General features: G+C 43.4%; 1 protein-coding gene across 1 annotated transcript in view; it reads left to right on the forward strand.

Moving 5' to 3' along the window:
- Positions 1 to 6,891: 6,891 nt before the first annotated feature.
- The window catches only part of fbln2 (fibulin 2), a gene marked incomplete at both ends in the record, with an annotated part of 65,545 nt that continues 59,203 nt past the window's right edge, over positions 6,892 to 13,233 (forward strand). The window contains one exon of the mRNA XM_083892208.1: positions 6,892 to 8,680. Coding sequence (XP_083748334.1) covers positions 6,892 to 8,680 — 1,789 coding nt within the window. The remainder of the gene's footprint in view (positions 8,681 to 13,233) is intronic.

A 13,233-nucleotide genomic window follows, 5' to 3' on the forward strand; every position in this document is an offset into this window, starting at 1 on the left:
TACATCTTTCACATATAACATTTTACTTTCTTCAAGGTCTTACTGGAGGATGATGATCGGTCTAAACCTAAGAGCCGCAGTGTGTGACTTTTGGTGATTTCTGCTTCTGCTTTTATCGTTGTGATCAGAAACAATGTAGTGTCATTTGTGTGCTGTGTCCAGCAATACTATCAGACATGACATATGACATATACAGCAGCAGTGAGGGGTTGGCAAGAAGTGTTTATCCTGCTGGACTGCTGAACAGTAGAATTCACATCTCAAACATTTTTTGGGCAAACTTTTTGACTTTTTTTTCAGTCATACTCCTCAACGTCTGCAGCCATCTTGCTTTACTAGTGCAATGTTGCTGTTGCCTCCATCCATCTCACTTTCACTCTACTGAGAAACAGAGAGAGAGCGATGTGTGGCGCTAATAGGCCGGATCGTCATTGTGTGTTCGCGTTTGGTTTTATTTGAAAGTTATGCTACAGTTTTAAGCCAAAGCAGAGAACAAAGGGTATTGTAATGCAGTTTTCCCTCTAATCCAGATATGTGACACTTACACGTGTAGCCATTTTCCAGTTGGAACCCAAGACATGGTCCCAAGTCCATTTTGGGAGACCATTGCTTCCACGCCTGTCTTCAATGAACCATACAAGACAGACAAACAGTGAGTCTATAGATGGATGCTCTCCTGCTGATCCCACACATGAAGCCTGACTCCCCGAGGCCTCTCCGGCTATTTCAAAGCCATTTTCTGCCTGTGATGGCTTTTCTCAAAGATCGCACTGGGATTCCACAAATCTCGCCCATGTGTTTGTTGAGTCCTACTCTGTGTTTTGTTTTGGGACTGATCCTGATCCTGTTATGCACATGGAGGACCCAAGTTTGTTCACTACACCATGGCAAACGCTCGCTGATCACATTACCCTTCACTGTGACATCAGGGCGACTTCAGACGAAAACTCCATGGAGCCAGCTGTCACAGCCTAAACTATTTATATAAATAAAGAAATATAAGGAATTTGGTCCTAAGTACAGCAGATTAAATAAAAAAACGTGGACCAACAAGCAAGTTTTGACATGTCCTTCCACTGACCTAGTCTGGAACACTCTGAAAGCGAGTCTTCACTATTGTTTTACCTCATCTCTCATCTCTGTTCTGAAAGCTGACCCATTCTTCTGGCTGGGATCTTATCTGCAATCAGGGCTGAAACGTTTATCACATCACAGACCACCGCTTCACCCCAGGCCCATACAGTTCCTAATTAGACCCTTCTTCTGGAGGCTGCTGGGTGGGGTCCAGACTGGTGATCAAGTCACTCCCACATGATGAGTGAGTCCATTTAAATATCCAGCATGCCACAGTTAATTCCAAACAACACTTACACTCCCTAAACTCTTTGAACTCAGAAATCCTCTGAAGAGGCTGCGTTGTGCCAGATTTACGATGTCCTCCAAACGGTCCACTTCAAAATAAAGGATGTTGTGAAAGTGAGACACAAGGTTGGTCTTGGAGTCGTAAAGTTACCCAGACCTTTGCCATTTGTTGTTACGGGTCAAGCTCCCTTCAAAAGGTGGACATATATTAAAATGGTTGAGGGTGAATCGTGTCTCTGATACATGCGAATGCGGAGACATGGTCACTTGACTGACGTGCATCTTCATCCCGCCAGAGAATAAAGGGCTCAGTGTGGGATCAAACAGGTAATTAAAAACAGGCTTGTATTTGGAGTGGCTTTAGTCTTTTGTTTTCAGTATAGATAGCCTATGGCCTTGAGTCATGCAACAGGCAGAGATAGACCACAGCATGAGAACCTGAAGTGAGCACAACACTCTTGTTCAGCCAAGGTTATGGCCTTCTGTTGAAGAGGTACATGCAAGATCCTGAAAACCACAGCAGTGCAAAGCGGCCCGATGTTTGCCCGGCGGGCTGAAAACATGGCTCTGAAGGAAATATAGGCGCAAGCTGCAGCAGCACAATTACTCTGGCTACATGATTGTGTACAACAGTAAGTGAAATGTGGGTGTTACTGCTCAGGCTGAGCCATGTGTGAGTTCAGAGTATGACAAAGTCTGTGTTTTTTGTCCAGCCTACATGTACAAACACAATACAGTCATATCCAATAGATAGATAGATAGATAGATAGATAGATAGATAGATAGATAGATAGATAGATAGATAGATAGATAGATAGATAGATAGATAGATAGATAGATAGATAGTGATTGATTTACATATTTTGAAATCCTGAGCATAAAAATTGTCTTTGGACCTACTGTTAATTCTGTCAAAGATTCGGCACGAAATGGTGAGCCACAAACCACATTGGCTTGCTAATTCCATGCCTTTGGTGTATGCTCTTTTTACACACATTTTTATAGTTAAACCTCAACAACAGCTGACCTTTTCAGTCTTGTAAGCCATCCCACATTGTTTGAGTGCGTTTCAACTTTTATATATATATATACATGTTTTCCAAATACGATGAGTTTTCTCAGAAACAATACTGAAAATATTTTCCTTGCACGTTAAAAGCATCCAAACGTTTCTGGAGATGGGGTTTGTGCTAGTAATGGTTCACTTTTTTTTAGAAAAGAAGCTAAACAGCTGAGTACTCGGGGGTTAGTGTGATATCTGAGACATGCCTTGTGCTGTTTTCTCCGGAAAACAATAGAAGCCATTGCCTTGTTTATCTGTTTCCCATGGCATTCATGAGAACGGCTGATGTCAGCTGATAGTGCTGGCCATTTTGCTGTATGTCGGGACGCCTCTTTTTCCCACGTTACATTGCGGGGATAACGTCACATTAGCCAACAAAGGTATCATAAGGTTTCGTAATGTACATACCACTATATATCATCTGAAATGTTGGAAATGTACTATTGGCTATACTGATAACAATAGCACATCCCATTCATTTATTAATTAATACAAATTATGTTGCTACACACATGAGGGTCATAGCTGGCAATGGGTGAACAGCGGGCAGGTCACCAGTGCCATACATGGAAAATAATTTTGCCACTGTGGTTACTTTTGGGGTTTTAGAAATAAATTCAATCTCTATGTCGTTTATTTGACCGGCACTGACCCTTACACTTTGACCTGTGTGTGGAAGTAATAAGGGTGACGGTAGCTCAGTGGTAAACTTAGTTGTCTTTCAACTTGAAAGTTGTGGGTTCGATTCCCAGCCCTGCTAGACTACGTGCCATTGTGTCTTTGGGCAAGACACTTAACCCCACGGTGCTCCTGACATGTGAATGGGGGAATGGCAAAACTAGTATAAAACAGCTTTGAGTGGTCATCAATACAGTGTTATATAATTATTCAACATACTTAAAAACATTTTCAATTTAATTATCATAATTTCTGATTTTAAAAATACCAGAGAAAAAGAACCGTTACAAAATGTACACCCTGTGTGTCCCACCCCTCGTCAGTAGGGGGTGCTGCAGCCCCTGGCCACACATTTGTGCGCCAATCCCTGTTAATGTATTGTTTTTATTTCCTGTCATTCAGACAACTCTGCTTGTGTTTGGATCATTGCACTTCTTTTTATATTAGAGTTGTGTTTTTCTAATCCGATTTATTTGAATCTAACTGAATAAATTGTACACATGTAAACAAGTAAACAAATAAAGTTTTCAAACTTTATGTCAACTCACGTACCAATACCTTGGTGGCTGCGCTGAGTGGGCCGGCTCCACTGACCTGCTTCATTATGAATCATGATTGGATCTCCTCCGGAGTCTCCAGCAGGGGAAACTTGTGGTTCCTCCCCTTTCCGAGTGCCTGCTGCTCCCTGCAGCGCTTCAATGGTCAGAAGGATCTCACTTGCTGCGCTCAGAGGACGACCAGCAGACAGACAGACAGGCAGACAGACAGACGGCTCTCCAGCACATCAGTGCGCGCATGACAAGGTAACTCGCACCGGTGTTTTCACAAACTTTCACCACAGGACCCGCAGAGTTTGTCTTCTTTTAAATTAAGACTGTGTTTGCTTGGTGAAACTCATGATCCATAGATGAGGTTGTAAGAAGTTTAGGAGCCACTCAGTGTGGATGAATGCTTTAGTTCCCCTGCTGAAATAATAAGCAGTGTTTTTTTTTTTTTGTTCTCTGCAGCCAGCAGACGTTTTCTAGTCACGTTTTCCACTTAGATGACAGGTTGCAGGAGATTAATTTAGTTTTTTTTACAGGACTGCTGTTTGCTTGACAAAAACAAAACTATCCAGAGTTGTTGTTGAAGCTGGTCAACTTAACTTAACTTATATTTACATTCAACATCTCATCAATGATAATGAATGCAAGTGCATGTGAATTACAGTACGGTGTGTACTGCAGCAAAGAGAAAGTTGCTCTGCCTCAGTTTGTTTTCATTAAAACAATCCTCTCCACTTTGTGCATGTTGGCAGAGCTGCCTTTACATCAGGGACTGCTTAGACATCAGCTGTATGTGTGCGTGTGTGTGAAAGGAAAGAGGAATCCCCCCCCCCCCCATCCCTCAGTGCTCTGGGAAACACCAGACTACTAAAACACTAATTTATTTGCATTCTTTCACAGCCACACCTTGCCAGCTTGAGTAACGACGCTTGTCACTTCCCGTGAGTGAACTGCAGTGATGTTCATTTCTCAGACTGGGAGGCAGAAAAAAAAAGAAGCTGCACAATCTTTGGAAAATATGCACCTCTTGCTATTGCAATATCAGTATTTTTGAGTCACGGTTCAGCCCAATATTCACAGTGTAATAGATTTAACGGAGTATTACCACGTCGCCATCAAAACATTAACTCGACTATGGCAATGATTGGAAATCAAAGATATGAACTAGAATCTAAATTGAAGAGTCAAAAATATAGAAACAATAAATTGCAGGCTTTGCAAAAAAAAAAAAGTGGATAAGGTCATGAAGGCCGTCACGGGCAGAGGCCGCTGGTTATCCCCCCCCCCCCCGCAAAGTTCCTCCCAGGAACTCCAACTCTAAGAATTCAAGGTTTTGAGCTGAGAAATGTTCAGGTAATCAAGTCCTTGTTTCATAGATTTTATTTTGTGGTAAAGACTCCTTGACTCTGACAAATTACAAAGACGTGCTGGTTCCACAACAAAAATGACTATCGTCAAGCTTCAAGTGAATGTTTTTGAAACCAAAGACATGTTTTTTTTGCCGTTCTCTCTTTTCTCAGCCAGTAAGCCTAAGGAAATATGTTGTGTACATTAATCTTGCAAGGGAGAAGTGTTTAAGCCTGTAGAAATATTGTTATTAGCTGTTTTCCAGTATTTTTCAAAGAAATCCTTGTCCATTTTTATTTCTTTTGATGGTTTTTCTATCACAAAACCTATGGTAAATAAGTAGTTTGCATTAGAAATACATTCATGAGTAAGTTTCCTCGTCCGATCAAATTGACAGTGTGATAAAAATGAAGAGGTGATGATGAGAGTAACTGAGCTCATTCAGAGCAGGATATCTAACAGCAGTGTTCATAACAACTGGCTGTAAAATCCAGCACTTCTTAGATACTTCATGAATATCAGCTGAGTCAGAGTTTGATGTGGGGGTGTGTGTTTACCTGCACAAGTGACCTGCGGCCATGCCAGCATGTTCTAGACTGGGAAAATATGTTTGGCTTCATTGATATCACATAAAATCTGTCTGAGTACAGTTCACGTTGTAAAAAAAATTGCATTTTCTCAACCTCATAAACGAGCAGCAGCGTGAGTTTTACATCAAATGTGAGGTTTTTAATTTCATTTGAATCATCTTTTAGTTCTCTTCTCTGGTGGTAATTGGGGCTGCACAATTGATAACAAAAGTAACAAACAAAAATGCCATATCTAATAGTGCATCCAAACTGAAATACAATTATTTGTGAATGTGAGACAAAACAGCATTGTGATCGAATTGGAACAGCCCAGAAAATACTGCTATAAATAAAGCTTTTTGATTTTGATTTAAAAAACAAAAAAAAAACACAAATGACAAATCATATTGCAATATCTGTCAAAAATAAACACAAAGGTTTTTATTGTGCAGCTGTCGTGCTGAATTCAACTAATTAACTGAATCCTGAGCTGAATGCAGAATGGAGCTATGTGAGTCCTGTTATTTTAAGTGATTAGTCAGGAGTCAAAGACTAACTCCATTTTTTGCTTCCTTAAAGTGCAATCATTTTCCAAAAGCTCAACTGTTCCAACTTTGTGAAGCAACAACATTGGGACATAAAATTGTTATTGCGGTTTTGAAAGCTTTCAATACTTTCTGCTTTGTGTTTTCGCACACGTTCTGTATGTACCCAGCTAAAATGATGATCTAGATCAGTCTTGATCAGGATCATGTCCATGAACCTGATCCTCCCTTTCATTCCATTCCAATATACTGTCCTACCTGGAGCATCTGCTGTCAAACGTATGGTTCATATAGACATACATTTTTGGGCTGCACATGGACACCCATAAGGATCTGTGTGTATCATCGTGGACATTGGTGACATTTACATCACACACAGGCCTCAGGGGACTTACAGATGCAGAAAATACCAATTAGCTTTTTATGGATAAAATCATTTACTTGAAATTTAGAACTTGGCCACCAGGTATGAAGTGTCACTAAGGCAGTTTCCATAATACTGCAAAACAGTGTACTACAGCTGATGATGTAAGTACAAGTATGTGGTCTCCTTGTGAAATATCGACTCTTGTGAGTTCAACTATGGAGACAGATGTTGTGGTCTGCTCTCATTTGGACAAAGAACCTCTGACTGCATGTTGGTCTGTCTCTCTGAATCTCTTATTTCTTGCAGGGCAGAGGTGATTCCAATGGACAGAATCTGGCAGAGTTCTTGAAGATAAACTGAAGGCCTTGGATGATACCTGTTCTTCGATTGTAGTGCGTACTCTGCACTGTACACCATGGCTTGTCTTCAAAGAGCTGAAGTAGCACTGCTGGGGTGTTTGTTGATTTTCCTGTGCGCGAGTGTCTGCTTCTGCCAGCGTGACTGCACTGGTGTGGACTGTCCTGTGCTGGACAAATGCATAGAAGAAGTGCTGGAGAGTGGCACCTGTTGTGCTTCGTGCTTACACAAAGGTTGCACGTGTGAGGGCTACCAATACTATGATTGCGTCAGTGCTGGATTCAAGAACGGCAAAGTGCCCGAGGGAGATTCTTACTTTGTCGACTACGGCAGCACAGAGTGCTCCTGTCCTGTAGGGGGAGGCCGGATCAGCTGCCACTTCATCAGCTGTCCCGACATGCCACCCAACTGCATCGAGATTTCTGAGCCTGCAGACAGCTGCATGCAGTGTGAGCGTATAGGGTGTGTCCATGATGGGCAAAAGTACGAGGCTGGACACTCCTTCCACATTGAAACCTGCCGGGTCTGCCACTGCCCGAATGAAGGCGGGGAGCTGATGTGCTACCCTGTACCTGACTGTGATTCTGAGAAAGCCCTTAAACCAATGTTAGCTGTGCCTACAGTGGAGGACACAGTCAGCAGCAACTACAGGTTTGACCGTCAAGGCCAAACAGATCAGTTCTCAACACCATACCACGTTCTACCAAATGGGAACCTTCCTCTTTTCAAACCATCATCATTTGATAAAGACGAATCCGAGGACTACGATTATGATCCAACAGACCTTCCAGAGAGCTACCCTCAAACTCTGGCCTTCCCCACTCAGTCCCCTCCTTTCAGCAAGGTCATATCAGTGTTTGGTGGCTCGGACACACCTGAAAGAAACCCTGCCACTCTGAGTTTTGAAAGACAAAGCAAGTTTGAGCTGAGAGAGAGATATGGAGTTCATGACCATCCTGCAGACAAAGAGGATGTGACAGAGCCTTCCCTAACAGAACAACAAAGTACTGTCAGGTCACATATGCATGAGGACACCACGACTTCTTGGCAGGCCTCTCAGGGTCTCACAACTGCACAAAGAGTCTCAGTCAGTGATGAAAGTCCACAGACAGATTTAGAGAATCCAATGCATGCACAAAGGAGTTTGGATAGTGTCATATTTCCATTAAATCAAGGTTTAGGGAGTGAAGAACACCCACATGAGAGTTCAGAGACTCCAGTGCATGTTCAGAGAAGCTCACAGACTAAGACACATGACAAACATGCACTGGATAGTGTTATACCCAGAGGTTCAAACGGTCATACCAATGTTAGTCATTCAGTCAGAAGTACAGAGAGTCAAACAAATCAGCAGAGACAATCAGATAGAGTGTCACTCTCTCTGCACACACTGGAAAGTCCAGAGACCCCAGTTCCTTCCAGGTCAAGTTCAAATGATCAAAGAGAATTACAGGGGACAGTCCAACCAGACAGCGAGGGAGGGGTGGACGCAGAGGAGGAGAAAGAATTAGTAACTTTTCTGAGTGTCACGGAGCAGAAAAGCTACATGGAGCCCGAGAGCATTGACCCCACCAGCAGCAACACAGAGACCACACCTGAGTTCAGCACCATCTCCTTCCCTAGGAGTCCCGAGGAGAACACAACACCCATGGTCCATTTTCGTACGACCACCACCACCACCCAGATTCCAGTAAAGGTCGTTCTGGATGAGGCTGAGCCCAGCAGAGAGCCAGATCTGTTTAACCTCCGCAGTGAAGACAGAGAAGAGGCGAAGGATGAAGTGATGGACAAGGAGGAGGAGGAGAAGACGACATACCAGTCTGTTTCACCCAACCAACCTAATGAAGGTAAGTCAAGAGATGCTTTCACAACACAGACACTGTTTATTTCATTTATTCATTTTAAATCAAGGGCAGGGGGTTCTGATTGTGTAAGGCAATCTATAATTTACAGAAGCAGACTAATTTATTAATCGTCAAATTTTGTGCTTGAAAAAAATGTGGCATCGTCAGGAAATTTCCCAAACTTGTTTTCAAGGTTTGATGAGTGGGACAAAAAAATCTAAATAATAATAAAAAGAAACCATACATAAAGCCAAGGAAAGCATTTTTATATATAGATATATCTTTATCTATAACAATTGATTGATAAGTTTGCCACTAGGTGGCAGTCAAAACAGTTGTAATGTTGACAACACCGGTTTGCAAACACTTTGTTTTTCAATTAAGCACAAAGTTGCCCCCGTCTGTGTTGACAACATAAAATTAATCAATTAATTCCATTCAGTTTTGTGTGAACTCATTTGCTTTGAATGCCACTGACATAGTTATGGCACTACAGTTTTTAAAACTGTTGAGATTTATTGTTCACAGAACAGCGTTCCCTTTAACGCCAGCTTTTTACACCATATGTCATAGCGTATGGAAGCCGCAGCGACTCTCACCACTCACTGGGTATCTGAACAGGAACATAAATAGTGACCCTATGGTCCTGTCTGGAGCTGGGACTCAAACATTCCTCCAGTTGTGAACATCACCACCATCACTCACCGAGCGAATAAGGCCCTGCCACTATTTATTGCAAGTGGCCTCAGCTCTCCCAGGAGGAGACAGAAAGACAGGCTTGTGTTTGGATTTAGCAGTAAATTGTCCCTGGCCTCCAACCTTCACTGGGTTTTATTTTTTAGCATGTATCTCGGATTCATAATGTGTCATTTTAATTTAAAGATTTAGAATCTATATTCTCCCAGTGTCAAACTGTGGGAGTGTTGCTGTGATAACTGCTTCTTGGTGTTCCAGAGCTGGCTCTTTAAAGAGCACGTGGGTGGCTGCAGCTCCATGTCATATACTCGTTCCTTGTATTTACTTTAAAGAAAGTAGAAAAGAACATGATGTGTGCAGCATGAGAATGTAAGACGACCACAGATTTGTCTCCTGCATGTACAGTAACAGTGTGTTGTGACACTCACTAAACTGTATTGGTGCTCCTACTGTCCCGAATACCAGTTTTGAGGCTTTTAATTAGAGTGGGAGTTAACGCGACATAATCTCTCTTCCTTAGTAGTACAAGAAATGTTTATTCTTATTCTGTATTTAAATTTAAACAAAGGACTCCCTTGTTACCTATTACTTTAAATGTTGTTATAAATAGTGAGACGTAATTATGAGATATAATGTATAACTGTTTGTAGTCAAACAGTTTATCATCAAATTAAGGGAGTACTGTAGGGCACTGGTACCAGTGTCAACGCAAATGTGAATGGTACACAACCACAAAAGCCTAGTATGAGTGTGTGTTTTTTGTTGCTTGATTAAGAAAATGTTTCAAACATCTGTCTTAATGGTATTAACTTTGATGTTAAACCAAAAAGCCAATGAATATGTTAGAATGACATTAAATAGTCAAATATAAAGAGGTTTTTTTTTTTGTTCTGAATGACTTTGGTCACAGAGTTTTATCAACTCTTACTACACATGAAAGTACTTTTTTTGTGTGTGTGTGTGTGTGATACTGGACCTTTTCAAAACAAGGCTCCAATGTGCCACTGTTGTACACTCTTAGAAATAAGGGTTCCAAAAGTGTTCTTCTACAAGGGTTTTTCAAGGGTTCTTGGTAACACTAATGGTTCCAGGTGGAACCTTCATAAAAGGTTCTACCTTGAACCAAAAAGGGTTCCCCTATGAGGACAAGCCGAAGAACCTTATATGGTTCTACTTTTATCTCTAAGAGTGTTTGCACTGAATCAGAGGCAGGTGTTGCTTCCCTGTGTTTGAAAAGCCCTCCATTATACTCATCTGTGACACACTCACACTAAGCCACTCATTTCATCAAATTGCTCTTTGAACGAAGCATGTGGATGATAAAATTGATTTATTAAAAGTCCTTTAATCTATTAGGAAGCCTGTCCTAATCAATTAATCTTTAGATGAGATAATGTAATTACATAATCGCTCTGCGCCACGTCTGATTTATTCTACAGCCATGGATTTGCATATTGATTCATGGAAATGAGGGGGGGGAACCTTTGTGCAGTGGCAGGCGAATAAAGACTTGATCCAAATAGCTTCTTGCCGATATACAGGAGGAAGAGTCAGGCTCTGAACAAGGAAACACTGCAGGAAAACACACAAAAACACAGGAAGGTGCTGCTCCCAGTTTCACCATTAAAAAAATGGACTGTGCTTCTCTCCAGGCTGCTGTTAATGAAGTTGATCAGTGGTCTCTCAGTAGTACTGGCAAAGCATGCAGCGTTTGGCAACTCTCTTCCATCTCGATACAAATAGCCTCGTCATCTTATTTTTTAATTTGAGCTGACTTTGGGCTGATCTTGTAGAAGGCGATAGGAAAATACTTACTCAAAAATGGTCGGCTCGCAATGATACCTTCTAATGTTTTGGCACCGGTGATGTTTTCTGAAGTTTTTCTATGATAATATTACATATCTATTAGATGTGAATTATTGTTGACATTATTATTATAATAGACATTTTGGGACTTATTATTGTAGACATTTTGGCAGAGCGCCTTAAGCATTTTCACTGGCATTCACCTGCATTTAACACAGCAGTTGTGTCAATAATGAAGATGAAGATACGCCCTCCATTTACTTCTGCTTTGAATTATCACTTTGTAGTGAGTGTCACATTAAGGAGACATGTCTTAAGGAATCATGCACAGTAAAATGTCACAGGCAGCTTGGAAAACAGATGTGATTATGATGTCCTGTTGTATGCGTTGCCCAAAAAGGGACATTTCAAGAATCTTCTGTTTCATTTCAGAGTGAGGAGAGATTAGCAAACTGTTGCACCACCTGTGTGTAGGTTGCAGCTCAATTTCAGCACAGCAGGGAACAGGAGCAGACACATCGGTCTCCACAGTTACTATAAAACGTGTATTTATCTGTGACATTACCAAACACCTGCACACAAGCTGTGGAATTCTGACTTCCTTGATTTTTTCTTGACCTTTTGAAGTGCAGTTTTTGACAAAGTGGCTTTCTTAGCGGCTCAAACTGCCTGATAGACATTTGTTTTTTTTTTTTTTGTTTTTTTTTTTGTTTTTTTTTTTTTTTGTTTTTTTAACCTGTCCTGTCCAGTACCTTGGGCATGCACTATGGTTGACTGCATGTCTGTTGGTGTTGAACAGATTTTGCTGTTTGCAGGGCGAGTGATTACAGCGCTGTAATGCCCGTCCTGCTATTTATGTTTTTATTTATTAGGTTGTGTGGGAGGACCGGGCCAGACAGGGGGGGTGGGGGTGAGGGTGGGTAGACAGACAAGGGAGGTGTGAGAGAGATGGGGAGAAAGAGGGAGAGATAAGAGAGGGGGAGGGAGGGAGGGAGGGAGAGAGGGAGGGAAAGAGAGACACTAGATAGAAATTAGTAGCATAACACACTAAGGCAGTAATGACAACATTACAACATTAATAACACTGATATGCATTTGTATTACAGTACCATTAGAATTTGTTAACAACCACATATAGATAAGGTGATCTTGTCTATAACGGTTGTATCAGTTTATATTGGTTCTATCATGAACCAGAGTTTGTCTGTGTGTGTATCTGTATGTCTGTGTATTCGCGCATCCATATATATGTATGTGCGGAGGTTGTCACTTGGTGTGGTCGGGAATCGGTGGTGAAACCGTGTCGCCGCCCCCCAGCCCCCCGGTAGGAGACCGGCGGTAACCCAGGCACATGGGGCGTCCACCAGCCCCCCGGGCCCGGAGATACCCGCCACCGCCCGACCCAGGGCCAGCCGCGAGTCCACCCCGCACAGGACCAGGGCAGGGCGCCGCAGATCCGGCGCCCCCCACGCGCAGAGCACGCCCCGAGGGGGCAGGAGACGACGGCACCACAAGCACAGACCAGCCCACCACACGCCGAGGCAGGTCCTGAGGCCCCAGGTCCCCACACCCGGGACCCACCCAGGCCCCCAGGGCAGCCCAGCCCATCACCAGGGACAGTAGAGCCTCCCCCAGAACGTCCCCCCAGGAGGCAGGCCGGAGCCCGCCACAGCTATCCCCGACGCCTACCCCGGAGCCAACCACATGACTTCCCCCCCAGAGGGGAGCCGGCAGAGGCTCATGTAGGGATCCCAGCCGGGGGCCCCCAAGGAACAGGAGGCAGCAGGGTCCCAGATCCGCCCCGGGCAAGCCCCCTCACGCAGGTATGGGTCAGAGGCCGTAAGACCTGTCACAGCGGACCCCACGCCCACCCGGCACAGGGACCCACCGTCCACCCAGGGCAGGGCGCCCAAAGTCAGCCCCCGCCGAGCGACCAGCCCGCCGCCCACCATCACCCTTCCCAGGAGTCATGGAGAGCCACGGCCAGGTCCCCCGGGGCTCCCCCCGACAGACCGACAGCCGACCCAACTACCCGCCGCGGCCGCCAGCGCCCC

The sequence above is a fragment of the Microchirus variegatus genome, assembly GCF_963457635.1.
Source record: "Microchirus variegatus genome assembly, chromosome: 7".
NCBI lineage: Eukaryota > Metazoa > Chordata > Actinopteri > Pleuronectiformes > Soleidae > Microchirus > Microchirus variegatus.